This window comes from Mastigoproctus giganteus, chromosome 2, assembly GCF_048544385.1.
Source record: "Mastigoproctus giganteus isolate SK-2022 chromosome 2, ASM4854438v1, whole genome shotgun sequence".
NCBI classification, from domain to species: domain Eukaryota; kingdom Metazoa; phylum Arthropoda; class Arachnida; order Uropygi; family Thelyphonidae; genus Mastigoproctus; species Mastigoproctus giganteus.
This window is the reverse complement of record NC_143576.1, coordinates 54,716,790-54,740,373: the sequence shown is the minus strand read 5'-3', so window position 1 is coordinate 54,740,373 and position 23,584 is coordinate 54,716,790. Positions and strand designations below refer to the sequence as shown.

The 23,584-nt window shown below is 40.1% G+C and overlaps 1 protein-coding gene across 1 annotated transcript in view; it reads left to right on the top strand.

Moving 5' to 3' along the window:
* LOC150089305 (AT-rich interactive domain-containing protein 3C-like) overlaps positions 1-23,584 on the top strand; it is a 477,406-nt gene that overhangs the window by 167,334 nt on the left and 286,488 nt on the right. Inside the window, exon 2 of the mRNA XM_090368484.1 lies at positions 2,047-2,550. Coding sequence (XP_090224610.1) covers positions 2,047-2,550 — 504 coding nt within the window. The remainder of the gene's footprint in view (positions 1-2,046; positions 2,551-23,584) is intronic.

Below are 23,584 nucleotides of genomic sequence, written 5' to 3'. Positions count from 1 at the left end.
ACTTAGAAGAAAAAGTAGGCCTATTGTTTATATTGATGGAAGTTGGATGGACAACATTTTATAATGCTGGCAAAGTCAAAATGTTTGCGGCGTCTGTCAATCAGAAGTGTTTTTGAAATTGTTTTATGTACAGGCTGAGAAATGGGATTTATTCCTAATTCAGATTTAGTGTACAAAGCAAACACAACAGTGCGGGATTATCACAGTCAGCTGAATTCGGTAATTTTTGAATAATGGGCATCAGATACGCTCTTACCTAATTTACCTGAAAAGGCTGTCTTAATTACAGACAATGCAACTTCTCGTTCCATACAGTTAAACAAATTTTAACTCGTCATTCAGAAACTAGGAAATAAAGGATTAGCTTTCCCCAAATAATACTGCTTTCAGTGATGATCTTAGAAAAGTTACTTTTAGATTTGGCAAAACGCTACTTTCAAAATAAAATATATGATTTCATCCTTGGTGAAAAAAAAAAAAAAAAGTACCGAAAGTTACTTTAGTAAGTAGTACACTTGATGTTCACAAAAGCGCTTTCTAACATTTTAGTATTAGTATCAGCAAAATGATGCAAAGAAGCAAGCTTTTACAGCGTAATTTAAAAAAATAATAATAATAAAGTAAATTGTATAATATTTGTGTAATGGTGTATGCTCTGTTATATAGCGTTCGTGTATTATAGACGAACCTTTTAAACAAGGTATTGTCTGTTGCTAACTCGTGTATTGTTAATCTCTTAACAGTTGGATTAATCACTAAATCTGAAAAGAAAAACAAATAGTAATTAATTTCAAATAATATTAATAGTTAAAACAGCCAGACGCGTTTTATTTTTATTATACTGTATATTAGCAGTGCAGTGATGTTTATGTTCAAAATGGAAGTAGATTATACAAGAATAACGAGTAGTTCATGTGGAAAGACTTCTACGTTATGATTCAATCTCACGTGAAATTTACAATGCAGTGTAAGCAGGCGGTTATTAAAGCTCATGGTGCCTGTCTCTAATGTATAGGGCTCTTGCTTGCAGGTAGAAGGTTCCATCTTTATAAGGCGATGGTGAGACCGCATTTGGTAGATCTGGAGACCTCACCGAAAAAAAAGATGTAGAACTTCTGGAGAAAGTTCAGAGATGGGCGACCATATTGGTGACGAGTGCAAATTGATGCACATATGGAGAACGGCTTACAAGTGTTAACTTTGACAAGACATCTAAGGAAGATCTAATTGAAGTGTACACTGAAAGAGATTCAGTAAAATAAACAAGGAAAGTCTGTTCTTTCTCGTCGGTGAGATAGAAATCAGGGGGTCACAAATATAAAATCTCAGGGAATTACAGAAGATTGAATATCTTCACGTATTTGCAACGTGTTATCAAACATTGGAATGATTTGCCTGAAAGCAGAATTGGATGATTACTTTGTAGGAATGGAAGTAATATGAATATTCTGTTTTATTTGAATTTTTGTTATTTTATTATTTATTTTTGGCTGATGCAGAAAAGGTTCGCTTCCTTGCATTACTGGTATTAATAATACTAATGTTAACGTAATTAAGCGTGCTCTTTTGAAATACTTCGTTTCGCTTAGCTATGAATGAAAAATTGTTATGAAACAGTTATCTTTTAGCTAAATAAATAAAAAGGCTGTTTCATAACAGTTTCTCATTCGGTAACTGCCTGATTATTATTTAATTAACCAGCCCTTTTCTTTCTTCCCCTGCGTCTTCATCCATCCATGTGTTTGAAATAATAGAGCAACATGTCAAACTAGTAATATACATTTTTATGTAAATCTTGCCGTTAAACATTATGCATATACGTACATTCATGCGCACTTATACCCATTCATAATTGTTCTTCAGCAGCATTAAGAAACACCGAGTGTAACAATTTTCCAGTGTAGTAATAATAAAACAACACACTCAAGACAGTGAACCGAAGTGCCATATTACGAGCATATACAATTTTATATTATTAAACTTTTGTTATTTGTCCACCTGTTTTTATTTTTACTGGTTTAACTTTTGGTGTTATTTATTTCAAAGTCCAATCCGGAAGAGGAGCTCAATGAATCCGAATTCGAATCCGAGGGAGAAGAGGAAAGTGATCCTATGAGTCATTTGAAAATGGAAGACATAGGAGATCCTGAAGTGTTAGCTCGGCTAAAGCAGCAAGAGCAGGAAGAGAGGGAGGAGATAGAACGTGAGCTACAGGCCCACAATGAAAGGCTGCAGAGGGAGGCAGTCGCCGCAGTCCAGCGACAGACTCACGTGACAGTCCCTGTAACCTCAGTATCTTCGTCTCCGTCACTATCTCCGCCACAAAGCCACTACCTGTATCCGTCTAGGGAACACCCGCCGAACCATCATCGTCTCCCGCCAGGCTTTCTTGCTGCTACAGTAGCTAGTGGCGTTCCTCCGACGTCTTTAACAGTCAATTCTTTAGCGTCTGTCTCCTCTACTGCCAACAGTTTGTCTCCGTCTTCGGCTTCTAGAGACCCTCAGAGTCAGGATCAGTCCAAATACACTTTTGAGGAGCAGTTTAAACAGGTAATTTAAATAGTGGCTAACCCTAATTAATATGACTTTTACGGTATTTTTAAACATACCTTTATCATTATTATAATAATTTATTAAAAATAATGGTTTACTTGGTTTCAATTTTGGTTATGAAAAGAGTTGAGGAACTTGGGATCTCTTTTGAGTTTTCTAACTCGGAAATTGGTCAGACGAAAAATGTGATTACATAACGGAGGAAACGTGAAAAGTCTTGAGATGCAGCAGCCAGGGCAGTTTACCATTATTATTATTATTATTACAGGAAAACTGATCGTGATTTCTTTTAGTATGACAATGAAGTCTTGCATGTATTGCAGTCGTCGGCTGATCTGAGAGCAGTATTGATAACTCCGACATAATGGTTTGATGTGTTTTGAACGGGTTGTTGTTTGGTTTTTAGGAGCATTAGCAACTAAGGCCATATTGCTCCGGGATATGCGGTGGTCATTCCTTGACCTTTCCGCATCCTCCGTATTTGGTGGTGACGAGCTCGAACCCCGGTCTAATCAAGAAGCGTGTGCTACGCGCTGCTGCTCCTTCCCACCTGGCTACGGAGGCGCCGTATTTTGAACGAGAAATAAAACATCAAATCCAATTACCTTACATGTTAGGCTCTCTTCTCCCCCCCACCGCTCCACCAGGGATGCAGTCAACTTTGTGGCTAAATACTAATTCTATGCTTTTTTTCTTTTCTTTTCTTTTTTTTTTTTTAAAAATGATATGATAGTTGTAGCATGTGCTGTGTTCTAAAGCTTGTATGCGTCTAATTGCAAAACACAAGATAATTAATGCAAGAGAATCTGGGTTAGGAGTTGTCACGGGAACTAGATAATTTTATTTAAAATCTAGTCCTGCCATAAATTCATCGCTACATCCCACATCCATTTTTTCGTTAAAATCATCATTTCGTAAGATATCAAGAGACTTTTTTTTTTGCAAAAGACGATTACTGTTATTGTTTTTGTGCTTTTCTACCAAAACGAGTGTCTGTAGCCTGTATTAAACTGCTAAAATGGGGGGGGGGGGAGTAAGCTGTGCACATTTAAATGGTTTAAAATTGTTCTCTGTGCACGTGGGAAAAGGATTGCCACGACGTGGCGGTCTTTTCGAATACAAGGAAATGATTCGATCTTTCTCTTGATCATACTTCACAGAGGAATGTTTTGTTTGGTTATTTGTTTTCTGGACTATAATTCTGTTACTTGTAATTGTGGTTCCATCATATCGCGGTCCATTCATGAAGATGGATCATGTTTCACAGTCAGATAACATTTATCATCATGTTCAGACGAAACGATTTTTCAGGTATCTGCGGAAACGAGGTGCAGAATCCTCTGGAAGAGGAATCACAGACGGTGACTATGCAGTAAGGATTTTATAGTTATTTAGGAGAAAAACGAGGAATTAGATCTGCTAACTGATGTCCATATCTGACGTCATTGACATGTAATCTCGATTCCATCATATGGAATCCAGGTTTCAATGACCGGATTGAAATAGCGCTGCATGCAAGCTCCTGGACACCTGTTTTCCGAACAATTACAATTTTCAATTTGGCAAGCGATGCATAACCTGGTAGGAGGAAGCTGTATGGGTAATGCGAACTGCTGTTTCATTTTTTTTTTTTTTTAATTGAGAAAAAAAAACGAAACTTTTGAACTTGATTTTGATTGTATCGTAGGAAACAAAATGCTGCAACCCAGAATCACACAGTTGGGCACATGATTGTAGCAACTCGATGTGACAAGTGAATTCAGAATTGATTTTCTTTTTATTTCTTTCTGTTTTTTTACTTCAGTCTTATTTTCTTCGGACGCTAAAGTGCGAATAGCTAGGGAAGTAATGGTAAACTTTATTTTTATGTAAGAGCACCTACATTTGGATAATTTTGATTTACACCCCCCCCCCCCCCCCAACAGATTTTGTACACCACTGTCTGCCATAGAATGACTGAATTTCGATCTTACGTACATGTAAAATATTTTTGAATTTATGCAACTAAATTATTGTTGGTATCCAAATCGTCTGTGAAAAGATTAAAGTGCATCAGTGACAGCAGATACGGACACCGGTTTACAGATCTAATCCTTCTTTTCATCTTAAATAACCAGGAAATCTTTACTGCATAGTCTCCGTCTGCGCTTTCTCTTTCAGAGCGTTCTGCACCTCGCTTCACAGATACCTGAAAAATCGCTTCATCCGAACATGATGATAAATATTATCTGTGTAACGTGGTCCACCTTCATGAACGATGGACCGCGATTGGACTAACGATTATTCCGTGCTGTTTATTTCTAATACTCATATAACTGAAGACTCGGTGATTGGATCTGGGCAAAGACTTCATGGTACAAGAGCTATAAAACAATAGTACAAGTATAGCATAGTTTGAGTCTCCATTGAGCACATAGTGTTTTTTGACAAGCGGCACCGGTGCTTTCGCACAACTCCGCACTTCATTGAGCACGGTAAGTTTGCTACTTAGTGCATCGATCACGTAATTTGGCAGTACCGAGTTGTCTCGGTATTCACTTAAAAAAAAAAATTGCTCCAATGGACAACTATATTACTTTTTATTATTGTGGAGGCTGTTCACTATGACCTTCTATATTTCTCTCCGGAATTCAAATAAAAAGTTGCTCCAATAGAGAAGTAATCCTTCACAATTTGAGATCACTGCACTTAGTAGCAAACTTAGTTTTCTACTTAGTTTTTTACTATACAAACTGAGGCTGCAGCCTACCTATATCCTCCTGCCAGTAGTTACGATGTCACCACTCCAGCTACAGAAACTGTAATGGGTAAATATACATAAATAAATACGCCATACACTAGTCAAGTTAGATTTATAACTTACACTGGCGGGAGTATAATAGACAAGTACCCTGTAAATGTTTAATAGCTCGCACAGCATGAAGCCTAAATTCGTTGCCCTGAATTCGTTGAGCTTTTAAACTTTTACATCAACAAACATCTCGTATTTTGTGAATATATTTTTCATTACTGAGTTGTCAGTTTCACTTGGAATACATACTTCTCCTCTGATGACCCCCCCCCCCAAAGGTCTAAACCGTGGTGAAAGACCTTCAGGAGTGTTTATTATTATTATTATTATTATTATTATTATTATCAACAGGGCTCAAAATGGGCTAGAGCGCACCGAAACGACGTCCCGGTTCGTCAAACGTATATGTAATGCATGTACATAGTTGATTATTAAAAGTAAAATTTTATTAGTAGCGATCGTTCCGTTTCCTAAAATTTTTCCTTTTCAAGACTTGTTTTATCCTGAAATTAAAACCATGGTCTGGACAGTGGCATAACATTTTAAATAAATAGCAATATACTTTTACATTGGGGCAGTACTTTTTTAATTAAAGTGTGTAGTGCTGTACCTAGGCAGCTCATGGTGAAATGTCTCAATAATATGAACTCGATGCATGTGTGAGCGCGCGCGCGCGCGCGTTATGGGTGTTTCGTGGCCCATTAGCTGCACTAGTTATAGCGCAAACTATGTTCTCAGTACAACGCACAGATAGGCTATGCCCTGCTTGTACAGTTATTTAATGTAATTACTATCGATCGGTTGTACTAGATGTGTGTGAGTGAGAGGAGGGGGGGATTATGACTAAAACCTTTTTTAATTTTTAAGAGAGTTATGACTAGCAAAGATATGTATGCAGTTTAAATATAATATATACATAATGCAGTATAATTGTACGCAGTTTTTCGAATTTGGCGTAGTTAATGTTCCAAGATTAAAATAATTTTTTTAATTAATGTTAAAATCGTGTTTCACTTGCTACTTGTGAATGAACTGAATTAAAGAAGAAAAAGAGGGCGACTTGGGAATTAAAGCTCACTTAATATCAGCACTAAAACGAAACCCAAGAATAGTTAAAATTTCATCAATGCGTGATGCGCAACCCAGCTTGTTCAGATATTTATTCTGGTCATTACTTTTTAAACTGGAGGAGAAAGTTTCGCATACTTTATGCAATTGTAATGTGGGTAGTAAGGTCTAAAATATACGGGTCGTAGTTTTCCCCACCCAAAAAGATATTCAAGAATGAATCATCCTTTTGAGGTATCGAATAGGATATCGATTACTTGTCAATTTAGTTTTTTTTTTTTTTCTTTCCTTTATTATTTCGAAATGTGTTTAACATCAGTTTAGTCTGTTTGATAACTGTAAAAATTTTCACATATTAAGGCTGCTGTTATTGTCAGACTGTTTCAGGGCTGTTATGTACGTAATTTAAAATTTTATTGCTTGTGCGAACTCATTTGCAGTGGTATTGTTTCACTCCGGTGTTCGGTAGCAATAAAAATGCAATATTATTAATCACCTCCTCCCATCTGAAATTTCTCAGTCTTTATTTTTCTGATATTCTCTGTATTAACTGAATGACGCATCAGGTCAAGCTAACGAGTATAAATATTTGAATGCTCAGCCCAGAACTAACTGAACAGTAACGGAATCAGATTCTATAAATACACTCACTTATAAATACATACTCTACCTATGGAGCACATGCGAATATCCGATGTCTAGCAAAGAAATATGACCGAATGGCAAACAGAATTGTCTAACTTTAACCTGTTTTGTGTAATAAAGAAAACACCACCCTTTCTTAAATCGTGTAGCTCATTAAATGAACGGGTCACGGCCTGCTCCGGTTAGGGTGTCATCACAATTGCTCTAAGTATCACACTACTTATTCTCCTTATTTGTCTGCGGAGAACCTATCTCGCCCAGTCTGGCATTCATCTTGTTTATTTTGGTTGCCAGCCTTCTCATTTCAGCGCCAGGGTTCTCTTTGAGTTTAGAGGGCTACTAGAGCCGCCCGTGTAATCGGTGCCCTCCTGTCCCAAGTGTGAAAGGTCGTCCTAGCCCTCTGCCGCCCACCTAGGTATGTTTATTTTGTATGTGATGAATGAAGTTTCACTCCAGTGTGCGATCTATTGCGCCAGCTACCTCACGTGATTCACACTCCACTTAGATGTTCACTACTTCCCTTCTCCCTCTCAACTATGCCCCCCCCTTCCCACGCTACTGCCGAGTTGCACGTGACAGTGAAAAAACGGGCTAGCACGCGAGGTTGACATCTGCCATCATTGTGGTTGCCACCATTTCCCGCTAGGGATCAACAGCAGTCTGTGTGCTTGGCGAGAGTGAGTCATTGTGCTCTTTACTATGCGAACGCAAATCGAAGCTGCTATACATTCTCATTATTACATTGATCGGCATGTGATCTCCAACTTCCACTCGTATTTATTTCTATCTTGTGTGGTGCGGAAATATTTTTATTTTTTTTTCTCTCTCCTGTTTACAATTTATATTTCTGTAGTATTTTTGAAATGACAAGCAATGTGATAATTGACTGTTGCAAATGGAACTTAATACGTAGTTGGTATTAACGCAAAGCCTTCGATCCTTGCAAAACACTGGCCAGTTGAAAGGCGTATATCCTTTATTCTAGACTGGATTGCCGTGGGAGTTTGTTTTTTTTTTAAGAAATAACGTAGGTGCTAATATAGTACCTGCTGCTAGCAATAAAATATTCAAGCTAACTAGTGGTTCAACTGTAGTCGTGTTAAGTATTATCTTGAACTGCGGCGTGATTCATGCGTGCCATCTAACGTTCACCCAACACTTTTAAGTTTCTGGATATTGGAAAACACCGTACTCTGATAGTAAGGGAGCTCCTTAAATGATAATTAGTAGTGTCATTCTCCAACCGTCGGATGATTCTTGTTCTAATCCCGTTGTTCATGGAAGTAATTTCATAAGTTCTTATCAAGCATATCTGAGTTAACCCTATCATGGGTAGGACTTTTCACCTCTCTCACAAACTTAGAAACACATGCCATTTGTTTGTAGCCACTTGAAGACCTGATTTGCCTTGAAATTATACCAGACATCGCTAACCCAAATTGGAATCTTTCGGGATGGTATCGAGGTACATTCACCGCGAGGGAGAAAAGAAATTTATTTCTCAAATATTTTAGTTTATTCTAGTAACGCAGTGGTTCTGAAAATTTTTTGAACATCTGTATGGTTAACATTTTAAGAAAGTCAAAATCTTTATAATAAGTAAATACAGTATATTTTCTATTTTCACACTGGCACGGCCACATGAATTCACAATTATAGCGATTTGCGAGAAATTTACTATATTTTTTAACATCACGTGGCCTCGAATATACAGCTGGCGAAGTCTACCTGAATTTACCATTCTGTCACGACTACAGATAATTAATTTTATACCAATAAATTTCCTAATTTCCTCTATTTTATTTTATTTTAATTTTCCCCCTCTCCTCTCCCTACACTTTTGGACATTTTTGCAAAAATGTCCAAATGTTTTGGCAAAATTTTGGACATTACGTCATTAGCACGACAAACGAGGCAACAGATTGTATTTTCAAGCATTCAAAAAGTACGTGAGGAGAGTTTTCTGGTAGCCCACATCGACAGGAGACTGTATTAAAAAGTCTGAATTGGTAAGAGTTTTGCGTTAAGCGAACCATGTCCAGTTAGTACAGTATATAGGAGGTAAACAGTGAGGGTGAAAACGATTTTCTGGTGGATGATGAAAGTAGTGCAGTTACGTCGGGAACGAATTTTTTTGTAATAGCTCCTTTTTCGATAGAATTCCAGCATCGAGTTCGTTCAGTTTTGGGATCAGCCTGAGGATTAACAATGATTTCTGAAATTCCGTAGAAATGCCTCTGCGGATGTAAAAGCGAAGCCCTCTAAATACAACATGCAAGTCAAGTGGTATAGTGCCTGCAAGAATCTGTAGAGCTGGAGTTGATACTGTTCAGAAACGTGAAGTAGGCTAAGGAGAAAACAACGTTGAATAGTGGATAACTTAGTTTGTACAGTTTTAAGTGCAGTACGTCTAAACTAAAGGCTGGCAACATTATAAAATAGATGTAGGGTTTTAGTGTTCAATCCCCAGTCTTGTCCGGTAATTTGGAGCAGCATTGCGGTAAAAGTCTTAACTTTGACGGACAGATGTTGAATATGTGCAGTAAAGGAAAAGCGGTCGTCGATGATGACTCCTAAAAATTAGGTGCTTCGGACAAGTGGAAGTGATTTCTTGTCAAGTTTTAAAACTGGTGGTGTGCCATAGTCTAATTTGTGTTTAAAAATCATGATCTTCGATTTCGTTGGGGATAATTTCAATTTGTTCTTAGAGGACCAAGACGATAGTTCAAAGGGTATTTTATTGACATAGAGTTCTAAATCAGATCTTGAGTTTCCATTCACCAAAATGATAAGGTCATCTGCATACGCAAGTTGTTGCACATTTTGAAATTCAGTCGTCCTAAGCAGCCAATCATCAAGAACTAGGTTCCTAATCAAGGGACCCAAAATTGATCCTTGGGAGCAACCACGGGAGAGAGATCTGTGAATCTTCGTGCTTTTAGTGATCATGGTGACGGTGCGATCAGCAAAGTAGTTTCTAACAAATTTATAAAGCTGAAGAGCAATGATTGGAACGGAGTCTACTGAGGGCGCTCTCCCACCATAAAGTATCAAAAGCGCCCTCAAAATCGATAAAGATCGCCATAATGTACTTGGAAGTGGAGCTATCAATAAGGTGGTGAAGTTCTAATAAGGCGTCTTCGCATCCAAGCCTTGCCTAAAACCGTATTTAAGAGAGAATGTGGAGCTTGTAGCTCCCTGCAGTGTGATAATTTTATTAGCGATTAGTGTCTCTAACACTTTTCTTAGGTGAGAGAGCAAGGCTATGGGGAGGTAGGATCTGGCATTGTCTAGTGGCTTACCAGGTTTATGTAAAATCGTAAGAATGGTGTTTCCATGGTTTGAGAAACGTTCCAGTATTTAAGCAGTTGTTGAATAATTTAAGTAGGTCATAAATGTTTAGGTCATAAAAATGTTTCATAAATATATTATCAGTCATATCATCACCAAGACATTTGTTTGACTGAATTTTATTCAGGGTTGAAGTAAGTTCCTCTGCAGTGAGTACGCAGACATAGCATTACACTAATTTCTGGCCAATTTAGAGTTTTGTATATCATCATGGAGAATCATGGTGGAGATAACTAACATTTAAGGGTCTCCTCACAATTTGGCGCTTCGGACAAGTGGAAGTGATTTCTTGTCAAGTTTTACAACTGGTGGTGTGCCATAGTCTAATTTGTGTTTAAAACACATGTCCACATGTCCAACTTCTGTCGCATCCTTCACTGGACGGATAGACGTTCTGTCTGGAGGGGGAGAGAGAAAACTTTTTTTTTTTTTTTTTTGCAGGCTTTATGGAATAACCATGAATCGGGATTGTTGCATTCACTAGTAAGGAGCATTCTCCTGGTTGGTGCACGTTTTTTTTTTTTTTTTTTCCTGTGGGCAGCCCAGGAGCGGGACTGCTGGCACTCACCAGTCTCGCACACTTACTGATGAGTGCGGGATCTAGGTACGATGTGCACCGCCAGATTTAGTAGATCCAGTTCGGCTCCGTGCCAGTGATGGGCAACAGGTGGTATTTGCTCAATGGGCTATCACCGGGTGGCAGAGTAGCCTGTTTCACTTTACAACACATGTAGGCTAACATACCATATAAAAGAACTTGGTATTATGCTAAATTGGTAGATATGGATGCTAAATTGGTGGATATGGATGTCCGAATAACCACCCTTCGACAGTAAATACATACAACTCCCGTCGTATGGTCATGTTATCATAGCTCTTCTTTTAAATTACAATTTTGTTAATAAAGCGATGTTGCAGATGAAAATAAATATATGTTCTGATTTAGGAAGTGAAGGCTACCTGTGATGATATTTTTTATGTTGAATTTGGCGTTTCTTTACCGATTATAATAGAAATACTTTTTAACGGTTAGAACGTTCTCCAGCTGTTTTACTGGTGATGGCTTCCTGTGCTTTAGCATAAGGAATCAGCTGCTTTATGATTTGAATTGGGGTAACTCTTTCAAATGGGGATGTAGTGCGTCTTAAAGGGGTTGTGCTGCTGATGATACTTATTGGGTTTATAGACTGCATACAGGTAGGTATGGTCCGATTTTAATTCCTGAACTGATATCAGTTACCTTACATAAAGGCGTGAAAGCCAGACTAGCCCTTTAAATAGTACCTGCTAGCTAGGAGAGAGAGAGAATGATGGTACTACCTCGAGTGTTGCTAAAAAGTGGAAGTTAATATTTATAATAATAATTCACATTGAAAATATATCATTAAGATTTGGGGGTACACCCTATTATTACACAACCAATATATCGAATAGATACAGCCACTGCAGTCCTTTACTAGTTATTCAACCATGGTGGGCAGGTTATAGATACCGTATACTTAAATTGCACTTTTTACGTGCATGATTCTAACTGGCAGCGCACCAATATGCTGTAGTACTGTAGTAGATAAGATCTATATGAAGTGGAAGTTGAACTTTCTGTGCCATCTTTATTTCACAGTTGAATGAATATCAATTTCTTTCAGTTGTGACTTACTATTATATAGCATTTTATGTTGTATCTGTTTTCTTCTTTACATGACGCACTAACACATGTAGATTGAACTGTACAATTTTCCATAAATAATGGTGGCTAAACTATCAACTTCCACGACAACAAATGGAAGTTTGTTCCAGCAATCAACTACCCCACCCCTGGCTAAAGGCAAATTTCTGCACATCTATTCTGCAACCGTCCTTCCTCAATTTTAATTTGTGCCCCCTCATGTCTGTGGTGGTTGTTGCAAGATTTTAGGAGCATTAGCGACTAAGGCCATATTACTCCGTGTTTATTTTCTGTGAATTGCGTGTGTTCTGAGATCTGTGTGCTGGATGAAAATCGCCAGTTTCCGGGAGAAAAATCATCCTGTCAACGCCTGAGGCCGATTAACTGAGCCATGTTGTGAAAAAAAGTCAATAAAAATTCCTCACGACATCGACGGGACTCGAACTCAGGTCTTTTCCACCAGGTGTGCAAGGAGGACGGCATTCCTACCAACTGTGCTACCCACGAGGTTATGTGTGCGGTCTGAGCAAGAGGGAGAATCCCATCGGTATTCAGCTTGCTCAATCAATTCAAAGCCTTAAACACCTCACTCAGATCACTTCGCAGGTGCCAAGTCTCTGGACGCTGCAATTTGCAGAACTGAAGCCTTTCTTGGTATGATAATTCCTTTGTTCCGCTCACCAATGCCATTGCCCTTCTCTGTACTCGTTCCTGCAACTCCACATCCTTGCTAAAATCAGACCTGTATGCAGTACTCAAGATGTGGCCTGACTATTGTCTTTTACAATGAGATAATCACCTTATCCCTGCTAGCAAAATTCCTATATATCATTGAAAAAACCACATGAGCTGTCCTGGCAGCCTGTCTGCATTTCTCAGAGAACTTTATATCTGACTGCATAATAAAGGTATTTTTCATTTTCCACTACCCTAAGTGCAGTTGATACTTTACTCTGGGGTTTCTGCTACCCATAGGCAGTACTTTGCATTTATCAACATTAAACTTCAATTGCCATTTCTCAGCTCAACTTTTCCAGTTCCTGTTGTTTTAGCATACATCACCCTGCCAACCTTTATATCATTCGCAAACTTGGGTATTAAGCCTGATATACCTTCGTCATTATCATTGATAAATATAGAAAACAACAATGGGCCCTGGGGAACTCCACTAATAACATTAGTCCACAAAGCACAATGTCCATTGGTTATGTATGCACTGTCCACTCTCTGTCTTCTCCCACTCAACCATCCTTTTATCCATGGTGCAACTTGCCCTTAATGCGATACTGCTCCAATTCTTACAGCAGTCTTCCATGTTCAGCTTCAAAGTATTGAGGATATAGGACTGTCTAAACTTCATGAGATAAACTTTATTGGGGTTGAGAAAGAACTTCGTATGCAGATTCAAAAAGGATCGAACTTAATACCCGGCAGATATCACACACATGCTAATACTTTGTCTGTAGAAGCGTTGCCTCTGGATAAGTGTGAGGATTGCAGTCATGAGACGGGATCGAAGAAAGAGAATGAGAGGGAGAAAAAGCCAAAACGGAAACTTGAACGCAAGCGCAAGGATGACAACTACATAAGGATCATGTCTGCGCGGTAGTTCAGTAGTATCATCACCGTCCTCCCCACGCCGGGTGGAAAATGTCCAGGTTCGAATCCCGCCGATAATGCGAGGCACTTTTCTGGGCTTTTTTTCAGTCCGTGGCTGAATTAGTCCGTCTCAGGTGTAGATAGCAAGGTGTTTTCCTCAGAAACTGGGGTTTTTCGTTCAGCGAAACAGGCAAATCGACCAGAGAACACAAGCAATTTTTACAGACACAATACACATGGGTATATGTAATAACTTACAGGGTAACCTAGCTTTTGATGCACTTTTCAAAAGAGAGCTAGTGAAATTTTAGAATTATTACTTCAGAATCGAAGGAAACCTACTTGTTATCCTAAACCAATTTCTTAACAACAGGAAAATTACACTGAGTGATCACTGAATTATGACCACCCCTATGAAAACTGAATGCGACCCGATGATCACGTGAAGTACGAGAGTGCTGAGTTAATCAACCTACATAGCATAGATAAGGTGTCAGGGGTTCAGTAGGTAGTAAAATTCCAAGCGTGGTGGGTAAAAGGAAGGATTTATCGGACTTTGATAAAGGACAGATTGTGAGTGCTCGACGAGCTGGTGCCTCGATTTCCAAACGGCTGAACTGATGGGGTGTTCGAGAGCCGCCGTAGTTAAAGTGTACCAGGACTGGCGTCAAAATGGTCAAACAACGACCCGACGGTAAAACTGAAAAAGTTAGCGAAAGGTTGATGTTAGAGGTGAACGCCGGGTCCGACGACTCATACAGGCAAACAGGCGCAGCACTGTTGAAGACTTGACTACCCAATACAACACGGGCCAACCCGGAACAATATATGGCATGACCATGCGTCGCACGCCCGCACGTATGGGCTATACCAGCAGACGACCCCTACGGTATCCTCTTCTAACCAAGGTTCATCGGCGTAAAAGACTCGCCTGGTGCAAAGAGAATGCAAGTTAGACATTGGTGCAGGCCGATGGAGGCGGTTGTATGGTCTGGGGCATGTTTCGCTGGCAGGAACTTGGACCTCCTTGTGCATGTGGAACAACTATCAGTGGTCTCCGCTATCATCAACTGCTTGCTGACTGTGTACACCCCCGCTATGTTACACTTTTTTCCGAATGGCGATGGTGTCTTCCAAGATGACAATGTGCCGAGCCATCGGGCACTTGTGCAGGAATAGTTTCAGGAACACAGTTCTGACTTCCAGGATATCGATTGGTCTCCGAACTCACCGATATCAATTCCATAGAGCACTTGTGGGACACTATAGAAAGGCATACCAGGCGTCTGGATACACCAATTACCTCCATACCTGCATTGCTGACCGCGTTACACACAGCTTGGTTGGCCATACGTCCCGAACGCTTCCGACATCTTGTTGAATCAATGCCACGTCGGATAGTTGCTGTACTGAGGGCAAAACAAGGTTGTTGTTTGTTTGGTTTTTAGGAGCATTAGCAACTAAGGCCATATTGCTCCAGGATATGCGGTGGTCATTCCTTGACCTTTCCGCATCCTCCGTATTTGGTGGTGACGGGCTCGAACCCCGGTCTAATCAAGAAGCGTGTACTACACACTGCTGCTCCTTCCCACCTGGCTACGGAGGCGCCACAAAAGAAGGACCTACGAAGTATTAGGTATGTGGTCATAATTCAATGATCACTCAGTGTATTATCAAATATAACCATACGAGAACACCATCACGACCTCTGTCGGCATCCCACAAGGGGGAGTTCTTTCCTCATGCTTCTTTGCCACTCCTTTACAGCCCTTCCTTGCGAAGCACCAAACTTCCTCTCATATGCTGACGATCTCAAAATACTCGTCACATTAGATGAGCCATCAAAAGTAGATGCAGTCGCCTTTAAAACACAGAACGTCCTGGTTGAACTTCAAGATTATATACGTGGTCTCGCTCGGGGTTAATCCTCGTTGAATCCATAGAAAGCAGCTCAAATGACCTTCACAAAAAGGAAGACAAAGAATAAACTTACACTCAAAATCAACGGGACCGCCATTTAAAAGGTTTAACTCTCACACCAATTTGGGGTTGAAGTGGGATGACAGGCTAACCTCCAAAGATCACCTCAATATGGCCAGGCAGAAAACGCTTGCTGCTCTCTGGGCAATCCGACAGGAGCTGGTCGGTCTTAGGCCTCGAGGATTAATTTTGGATTACGTCCAAAGAAATTTGATCCCCGTACCGATCTGTGCTTTGGTCAGGGGCCTTCCCTGCTCAACTCAAGAGATTCCTTGGGACAGAGTATTGGCTCCTGAGATGGCTCCTTTTACCATCTCTCGGAGCGTACTCTATGCAAACCTCGGCCTGAAACCATGGGAAACGATCATCAAGGAGAGGAATCTACACACATTGGCTCAACTCCTTTGTGGCCGAATGGATTCAACCGACATGTGGTCAAATGGATTCAACCGACATGTGGCTAAATGGATTCAACCGAGAGTCTGTCGTCTATGATGACAGACTCTCGCACCATCCAACGAACCCGGTGCAGCGCAACACCTTTTCCACGATCTTCACTACAAAACCTGAAATATCTAGGATCAGTGTTTCCGGCAAATACGGTCGGGCCATATAACTCCCTCGGAATCGATGCCTCAGCTTTCTGCAGCTCGAAGCGCTACAAACAGGACACCCTGAAAGAACTGTGCCAAGTTCAAAACGTTCAAAGGTTTAAAACTTCAGTGTTATGTTATGTCAGCTTACTTATAAATACAATGTGTTTTCATAATTTTTTTTTTAAACTCAATGTAACCTGTAATCGCCTTGAATATTTATTATGTACACCCCTGTAGCCGAACTAGGCTGTTCCTGGGTTGCCCACTGATGTGAAAATAAAAATATGCTAATAATAACGATATAATTGTTTTTACATATTGACCGTCTGAAATTAACTGAGACATCTCATGAGCCGGTTGCTGATAACACACAGACATCGAGTAAGCATTGGGAGGATGTTGTGTCTAGTGTTGCATTGGAAACAGCCCGCTATCTATATGTGATAACGTTCAGGAGGATGAACCATATCCCGCACTACTGTTAACAAGGAATGATCAAAATGGAGCAAATGGTGCAATTGTTACTGCGACTTCAGACTCACTGATCAAATCGCCTTGGAACGTGCATCTTAGAGATATTCAGAACACGTGAAGCATGACGCGAAGGAAACTGTAAATCGCAAGAGTTGCAAGCAGCTCTTGATAGCGTTACCAGAAATATTGAGATGGATCTTGTTCTGTTGGAGTACGGTCAAAACGATAATAAGACAGATATGAATGATTTAAGTAGAGTTCAATGCCCCGATTCCTTTCGAGAGATTTCGTTCGCTGTAGAAGAAGTAAATGTGAAGTTACAGCCCAACTTCGAACCGGATGAGATCTTCCGAGATTCAGGGCATGATCACAGTGTTACCAGTGGTAATGAGAGCCGTGGCAGGCCATACCTGTGCACGATAACTGAGGTGACTAACATGTTACGGTCAAGTATATGTTCTTTTCGATAAAGAGAATGATCTCAACATAGTTGGAATAAGCGAAATCCTGTCGCGATGGGGGACTGAACAGTACTTCAACTGAGTTAGCAGTCCAAAATGGAAGCTTTATAGAGAAAATTGTCTCAATGTATATTTAAAACATATCAGATGCAAATACGAGACTTACAGAATATGACCTTCAATTCAGATTAGAATGACAAACTGGGAAGGGACATGCTGTGCAGTGATGTTATTAGCAATTCAGATTCTGAAAGTGTAGTGACTGATGAGAAATAGGCAGGACTGGCTAAGACAAAGGCTACTGATGAAAGTCATCGCATTATTATCAGAAGCTAAGGATAATTGGACATTGAAAACCAGGAAAGATGCTCAAGAGGCAGTGACGAAGGCGATGAAAGGAATGTTAAAAAAAGTAAGAGTAAGAAACGTAAGACAGATAACGGAAAGAGAAGTTGTATTGGAAATAGAGAGCGAACATAATGTGGAACAAGTAAAGATTTATGGGGAATCCGTTGCTTATGAGTGACGTTCTCGAAACAAAAGCGCCCTGAATTCAAAGTTATTATTCATGATGTGGATACTGAGGCAGACAAGGGGGAAATTCTTTAGAGAACTGCATGATAGGAACTTGAGTCATATGGGCATTAGCAGGTTGGAGATAGACAATGAGATGCTATTACGGTTTCGAAGCACAAACAGGGCGAAGACAGACAGAAAGTGGATATTAGAAGTTTCTGGGTGAGTCTACAAATATCTGTTGAATCAGGGTAGGGCGTTCTTAGGCTTCTGATGTCTTACAGACTGAATGCATTTAGTCATAATTTGTTATCATTGTCAATCCTTTGGCCATACTGCGAAAACCTGTCGACATAATGAACCGATGTGTAGCCATTGTGACAAGAGTGGGCATACTTACCGCAACTGTAATAGTACGCATAGGGAGCCATGTTGCGCTACTGTATGTCTCGAGGACGCAAGGCAATCTATTCGGTACGTGATAAACGGTGCCCAGAGTATGAAAAGGCGCGACTATTGGTTGCTGAACGGACGGACATTGGATTGGCACAGTTAATTGGTATACCCAGGAAATATAGGAAAGGTAGTCCTCCTTTCTGCCAGTACATTGGCAGAAAGGAGGACTACGGGTCTAACGATTAAAAGCAGCCCCTGGTCAATAGCCGTATGCGGGGGGGGGGTGTCGTCTCTTAGCAGAAAATAAAGATAAAAGAAGAAGAGTACGAGCAAAAATGTGGGTGCTGAGAGGAATGGGTTGTGTATAGTGCAAATAAATGGACAACGTTCTTGGAGAGGTGGCTAATGAATTGAGATTAGCCTGTAATGCTGTTATTTTATTTATTTATTTATTTTATTTATTTTTTTTTTTGTTATTATTTTGATTTTTAGGAGCATTAGCAACTAAGGCCATATTGCTCCGGGGATATGCGGTGGTCATTCCCTGACCTTTCCACATCCTCCATATTTGGTGGCTCACGGGCTCGAACTCCGGTCTAATCAAGAAGCGTGTGCACTGCTGCTCTTGCCCACCTGGCTACGGAGGCGCCCTGTAATGCTAATCGGGTCGATGTTGCTTGTGCATAGGAGCCATATGAGTAGGAGGGAAAGATTGATAGGATTCTCGTTGGCAACCATAATATCATTCTCACAGCCATGGATCATTCTATGCTACGTTATATGAATTAGGGATAAGTGAACGTACGCAAATTTGTTATGGTCTCTGATGCCACAGAGACCATAACAAAACCAACTCCAAAAACTGCTGTGAAAGGATGGGAACTTTTGGGCGTGACATTTTGCAATGCCGCTCGAATTGCACATGATGCAATTGGAGGAATTTGTTGGTGGCCACAACAGCTCTTCAGGGAACTATATGACTGGAAGAAGAAGAAGAGCGTACGCACGGCATTTGTGGACTTAGGGAGGATTAGGAACACGAAATAGAACAAAACACTACAAAAAATTGGGGTGGGTTGTGTACGGGGGATACAACCACGATCATTTAAGGCGTGAATCCGTCTTTGTGTTATTAGAGGAAGGGTAAGATGTAAATGAATAAAGTCTTGGTGGTTATAAGTGAAGTATAATTTTATTTATCAAAGGCCGATGCTATCTCTTCGCAATCCAAAGTTACACTCCCCAAACGCCGCGCGGCGGCGCCATTTTCAGTGTTCACGCGCAAGCGCTACCCCTCACCGCTGCACACCCCTACTACTCACCATTTTAGATACGGACATAAATCTTCTATCCAACAAAATTGAAATCATTAGATTATCATTTATAGTTTACGAGATATAAGCGCGACAAATGTTGCCATTTTTTTGGTCTCTAGAGTTTTCGTAGAGACCCCCCCTCCCCATACCGGACCGAATTTAAAGACGTATTCACGTCAAAAGAGTTTTGCGGCTGTTCAGGTGTTTGCATTCCAGGTTTTTAGGAGGAGGCGCTTGTTGTTGGAGCTACAGCAACATTAGTAAGGATAAGAGGTTGGGACAACATCGAATAACAAACATGTGGATCAGCTGGCTTGCATGTAAGTGTTTTTCATTGCACATTACTCTAGCCTTTCTTGGGCTTGTTGTCTTGTAATGGACTGGATTTCCTTCTCCGATTTCAGCAAGCTGAAAACATGGAGTGTTGCACGGTACCTGCTACTTGATATCTTGTACTATTATTGCGCACGCGTCTCCTTGTGGCACTGTGCGATATTCGTCCTAAAGGTACCCCATACGTCGTTGTTCCTCTGTATTGTCTTGCGATGCACTGGAAGCTGGTTTTCTGCTTCCACTGGTGCATCTCATTGTGGTGCAGTGATCATTGGATCTATATCACATTTGCATTGTACTTTATTAGCTTTTAAGAGGTCTCCGTAGCCGAGTGGTCAGGAGCGGCAGTGCAGTAGCACACGCTCTTTGAGTAGACCGGGGTTCAAGCCCCTGACTGCTGAATACGGTCGATCTGCCAACCCGCACTGGACCAGAGTGGCAGATTATGATCCATTTCCCTCAGCATGAATTGTTGAGGAGGCTTCCATCCTGCAGTGGGTTGATAATGGCTGCACTTTACTTTTTATTGCATTGTGCAAAACTCTATGTTTCATGCCTCTTTCGATGCATTAGGATGTGTCCCTCGACTGCAGTAATTAAAGTGCATCATGCGCTTATAGAAGGATATAAGCCTCAGAACTCCATTGAAATTGGATCAGTTCTATTGGCTGGCTAGCAGCCTTCGAAATGGAAATTACTTGAAACAGGATGTGAGGTGACTGTTTCGAATAATGGTGAGCGTTTACCCTGTTGAAACCACGTTTGGTAATTTGTGGGATGAATGGCATGCTTTTGTGCGGATGTTTGTAGGCTGACCTGACAAAAAACTTTCTTCTTGGAAACAGGCATAAGTGTGTGAAGATGAAAAGGTTTGGCTCTTGGTTACACATGTGTGGGTTACCTGACGAATGAATAACACTTCATTCTAACAAATGAGTGGAAGCCGTCTTGTGGCAATTCAGATAGAAGATCGGAAGTTGTCTGCGACTGGTGAGTATATCCGTACAGTGCTGTTCTTCTTCTAGTCCATATCAAATGGCACATTGCTAGTGAGAATTTTCACCACACCACAACACGTAGCACGCTCTCTCAGCTAATGATTAGAACTGTTATTTGTTAACCGCTCGTCCTCGTGATCAGGCTGCAAAGATTTAACTTGTTTGAAAGACGACGGATGCCACTGACTTGCTGCCCTACTTCTGGTTAGTGACTCTGTATTAGGGATGGCAAAATCCAAATCTTATTTCCTTCTTTCTTGCGCATTTGTTGTTCTCTTGAATAGGGTATTAAATGTGTCCCCCCTCCCCTGAGTTCTTTAAACTGAGGGATCCTGTCATTAATGAGGCAAGTCTCGTTTAATGCACGATGTCAAAGCTTCTAACCTCTGGTGGCGTATGATATTTTCTTATATTGTTAGCGAGATATATCATGTTGCAATGGCACACACACAGGAATATTGTAAGTTAACATGACTGATGGTATAAAGCAATAAAATAATGAACTGTCAGTCCTGTAATAAATAAAGAGGACTACCTTTATGCTTTTCTCGATGGAAGGACATTGTCAGATTTTTTTTTCGTACTGTTTTATTTATGTGTTCTTGTGTAGCATTGACCTGAAGGAGACGGCAACTCGTCTCGAATGGTTTACAGAAGAGATACCAAAGTAGAAGAGATTATTTATTTTTATTTATTTATTATTATTATTATTTTATTATTATTTTTTTTTTACTCACTTCCTGCAGCTACAAAACAGATATCACTCCTATGTCAGTTCTGGCATTACGCCAGCAGACTGTCTGTATAGTTGTCTGCTTTCGCCCAGTGGTTGTTATGTTTCAGCCTTTGGACCCTTCAATAGCTGATAGTCACATTGTATTAAATTGTATTTAATTCTTGCTTCATGTAATTATAGGAATGAATATTTTGATTTACGAAGGAATGCCTGCTTTGTTCGTATGCAGATTGATGCCATTGAGCGATCCGAGTTTAGCAGTGCATTAAACAAGTAAATTTTCGTAATAATTAGAAAAGGAAACAAATTAATGTACGCGATGCGTTACATTTCAGGCGCGTTGCGAATAGTAAAAATTCATGATTAAAAAAAAAAAAAAAAAAAGAAAGAAAGCAACGACTGCTATGCTCGAATCGAGAATATTTCTTTTCCGTGCATGCAGTCCTCGTTGCTAGCACAGTTGGTAGGATCGCCGTCCTCCCCACACCTGGTGGAAAAGACCCGAGTTGAGTTCCATCGATCACAAGAGGAATTTTTATGGGCTTTTTCATAACGTCGCTGAGTTAGTCAGTCTCAGGCGAGGGTAGCATGTTTTTTTTTTTTTTTTCTCCCGAAAACTCTAGTTTTTCGTCCAGCAAACAGAAAATCGACCTCAGAACACACGCAATTTACAGACACTATACACATGGAACAATATGGCCTTAGTAGCGGATGCTCCAAAAAACCCTACTACTACTACTACAACAACCATGCATCCGCCATATTGCCTTCGTTCCTACAGTCGGCGCAAGGCAACAAACATAATATCCACTGCTTCAGCTACAACAATATACGGTATATAGATAGCCTGTGTGATATGTATGAAAAAAAAAAAAAAAATTGCCGAATTTTTCTTGGTTCAATTTTAATGATGGGAATGCTCAACAAATCATTCTAAAAGGTAAAAATATAAAATCCCATAAAAATCCATCTAATGAGTTATTGCATGCGGGCGGACGGACAAAAAAAAAAATAATAATAACTTCCAGATTTTCTATTTGTTCAATTTCCCTTATATTCCCTTCTCTTGAAATTGAACCCTCCACACCACCTTTTCACTCGATCACAGATATATCTTTGGACACTACCCATTTTATGGTATTAGCCACATTAATCACTAACCGCTATTGGTTCCTGTAGTATGGCTCCTTGATGAGAACCAAGTCGAGGATATTAGCGCCTCCTTTACTTTCTCGGACATGTTGGAATAAATAACAACCACCTAGATGTCTTAAAAATCTGTTTTCCTATGTTGTATTGCCCATTCCAGCTTCCTGTAGAGAATTTTGTCATACACTTCTCAGAATCGTTTGGTCTGTAACATACTCCAACTAAAATATTGTATTACGCAGGCTAATATATAACCGAATGTTCATGGAATTCGGTCCATAACCGAATGTCATTATGGTGGCATATGATATTAAAAATCATAACTCCTCCCTATCATTTCGGCGCCTCCGTAACCAGATGGGCAGGAGCAGCAGTGCGTAGCACACGCTTCTTGCTTAGACCGGGGTTCGAGCCCTTGACCACCAAATACGGAGGATGCGGAAAGGTCAGGGAATGACCACCGCATATCCCCGGAGCAATATGGCCTTAGTTGCTAATGCTCCTAAAAACCAAATAGCAAACAAACCCTATCGTTTCTAAACATGCTATATCTACCGTAATGAAACTCTTCATTAGTTTTTTCATTTATAAAAGTTTCCTAAATGAACTTATATTTCTTGATGAAGTCCTCGGTTCGTTTATTTTAAGTCATGTAATTTCAGTACCCTTAAAAACTGATAGCCACAAATTTTTGTACTTGTCACACATACTCTAGTTCTGTTCCATTTGTGTGTAATACAGAATATACTCCTGTTTCCCTTACAGTTCCGTCCCCCAGTAATCTTTTGGCTTTGTAAAATGCCAAAAGATTAGGTTATGCATCCTTGTTGCATCCCTTACAGTTATTCAAACACTTTTTTCCCAACGGTATGTGTCTGTTGGTAATTTTTGCACCTATTCAATAGTTTTTTTCCCTGTGCATTAGGTAATTATAGTTGTACCCAAGCATTAAAGGG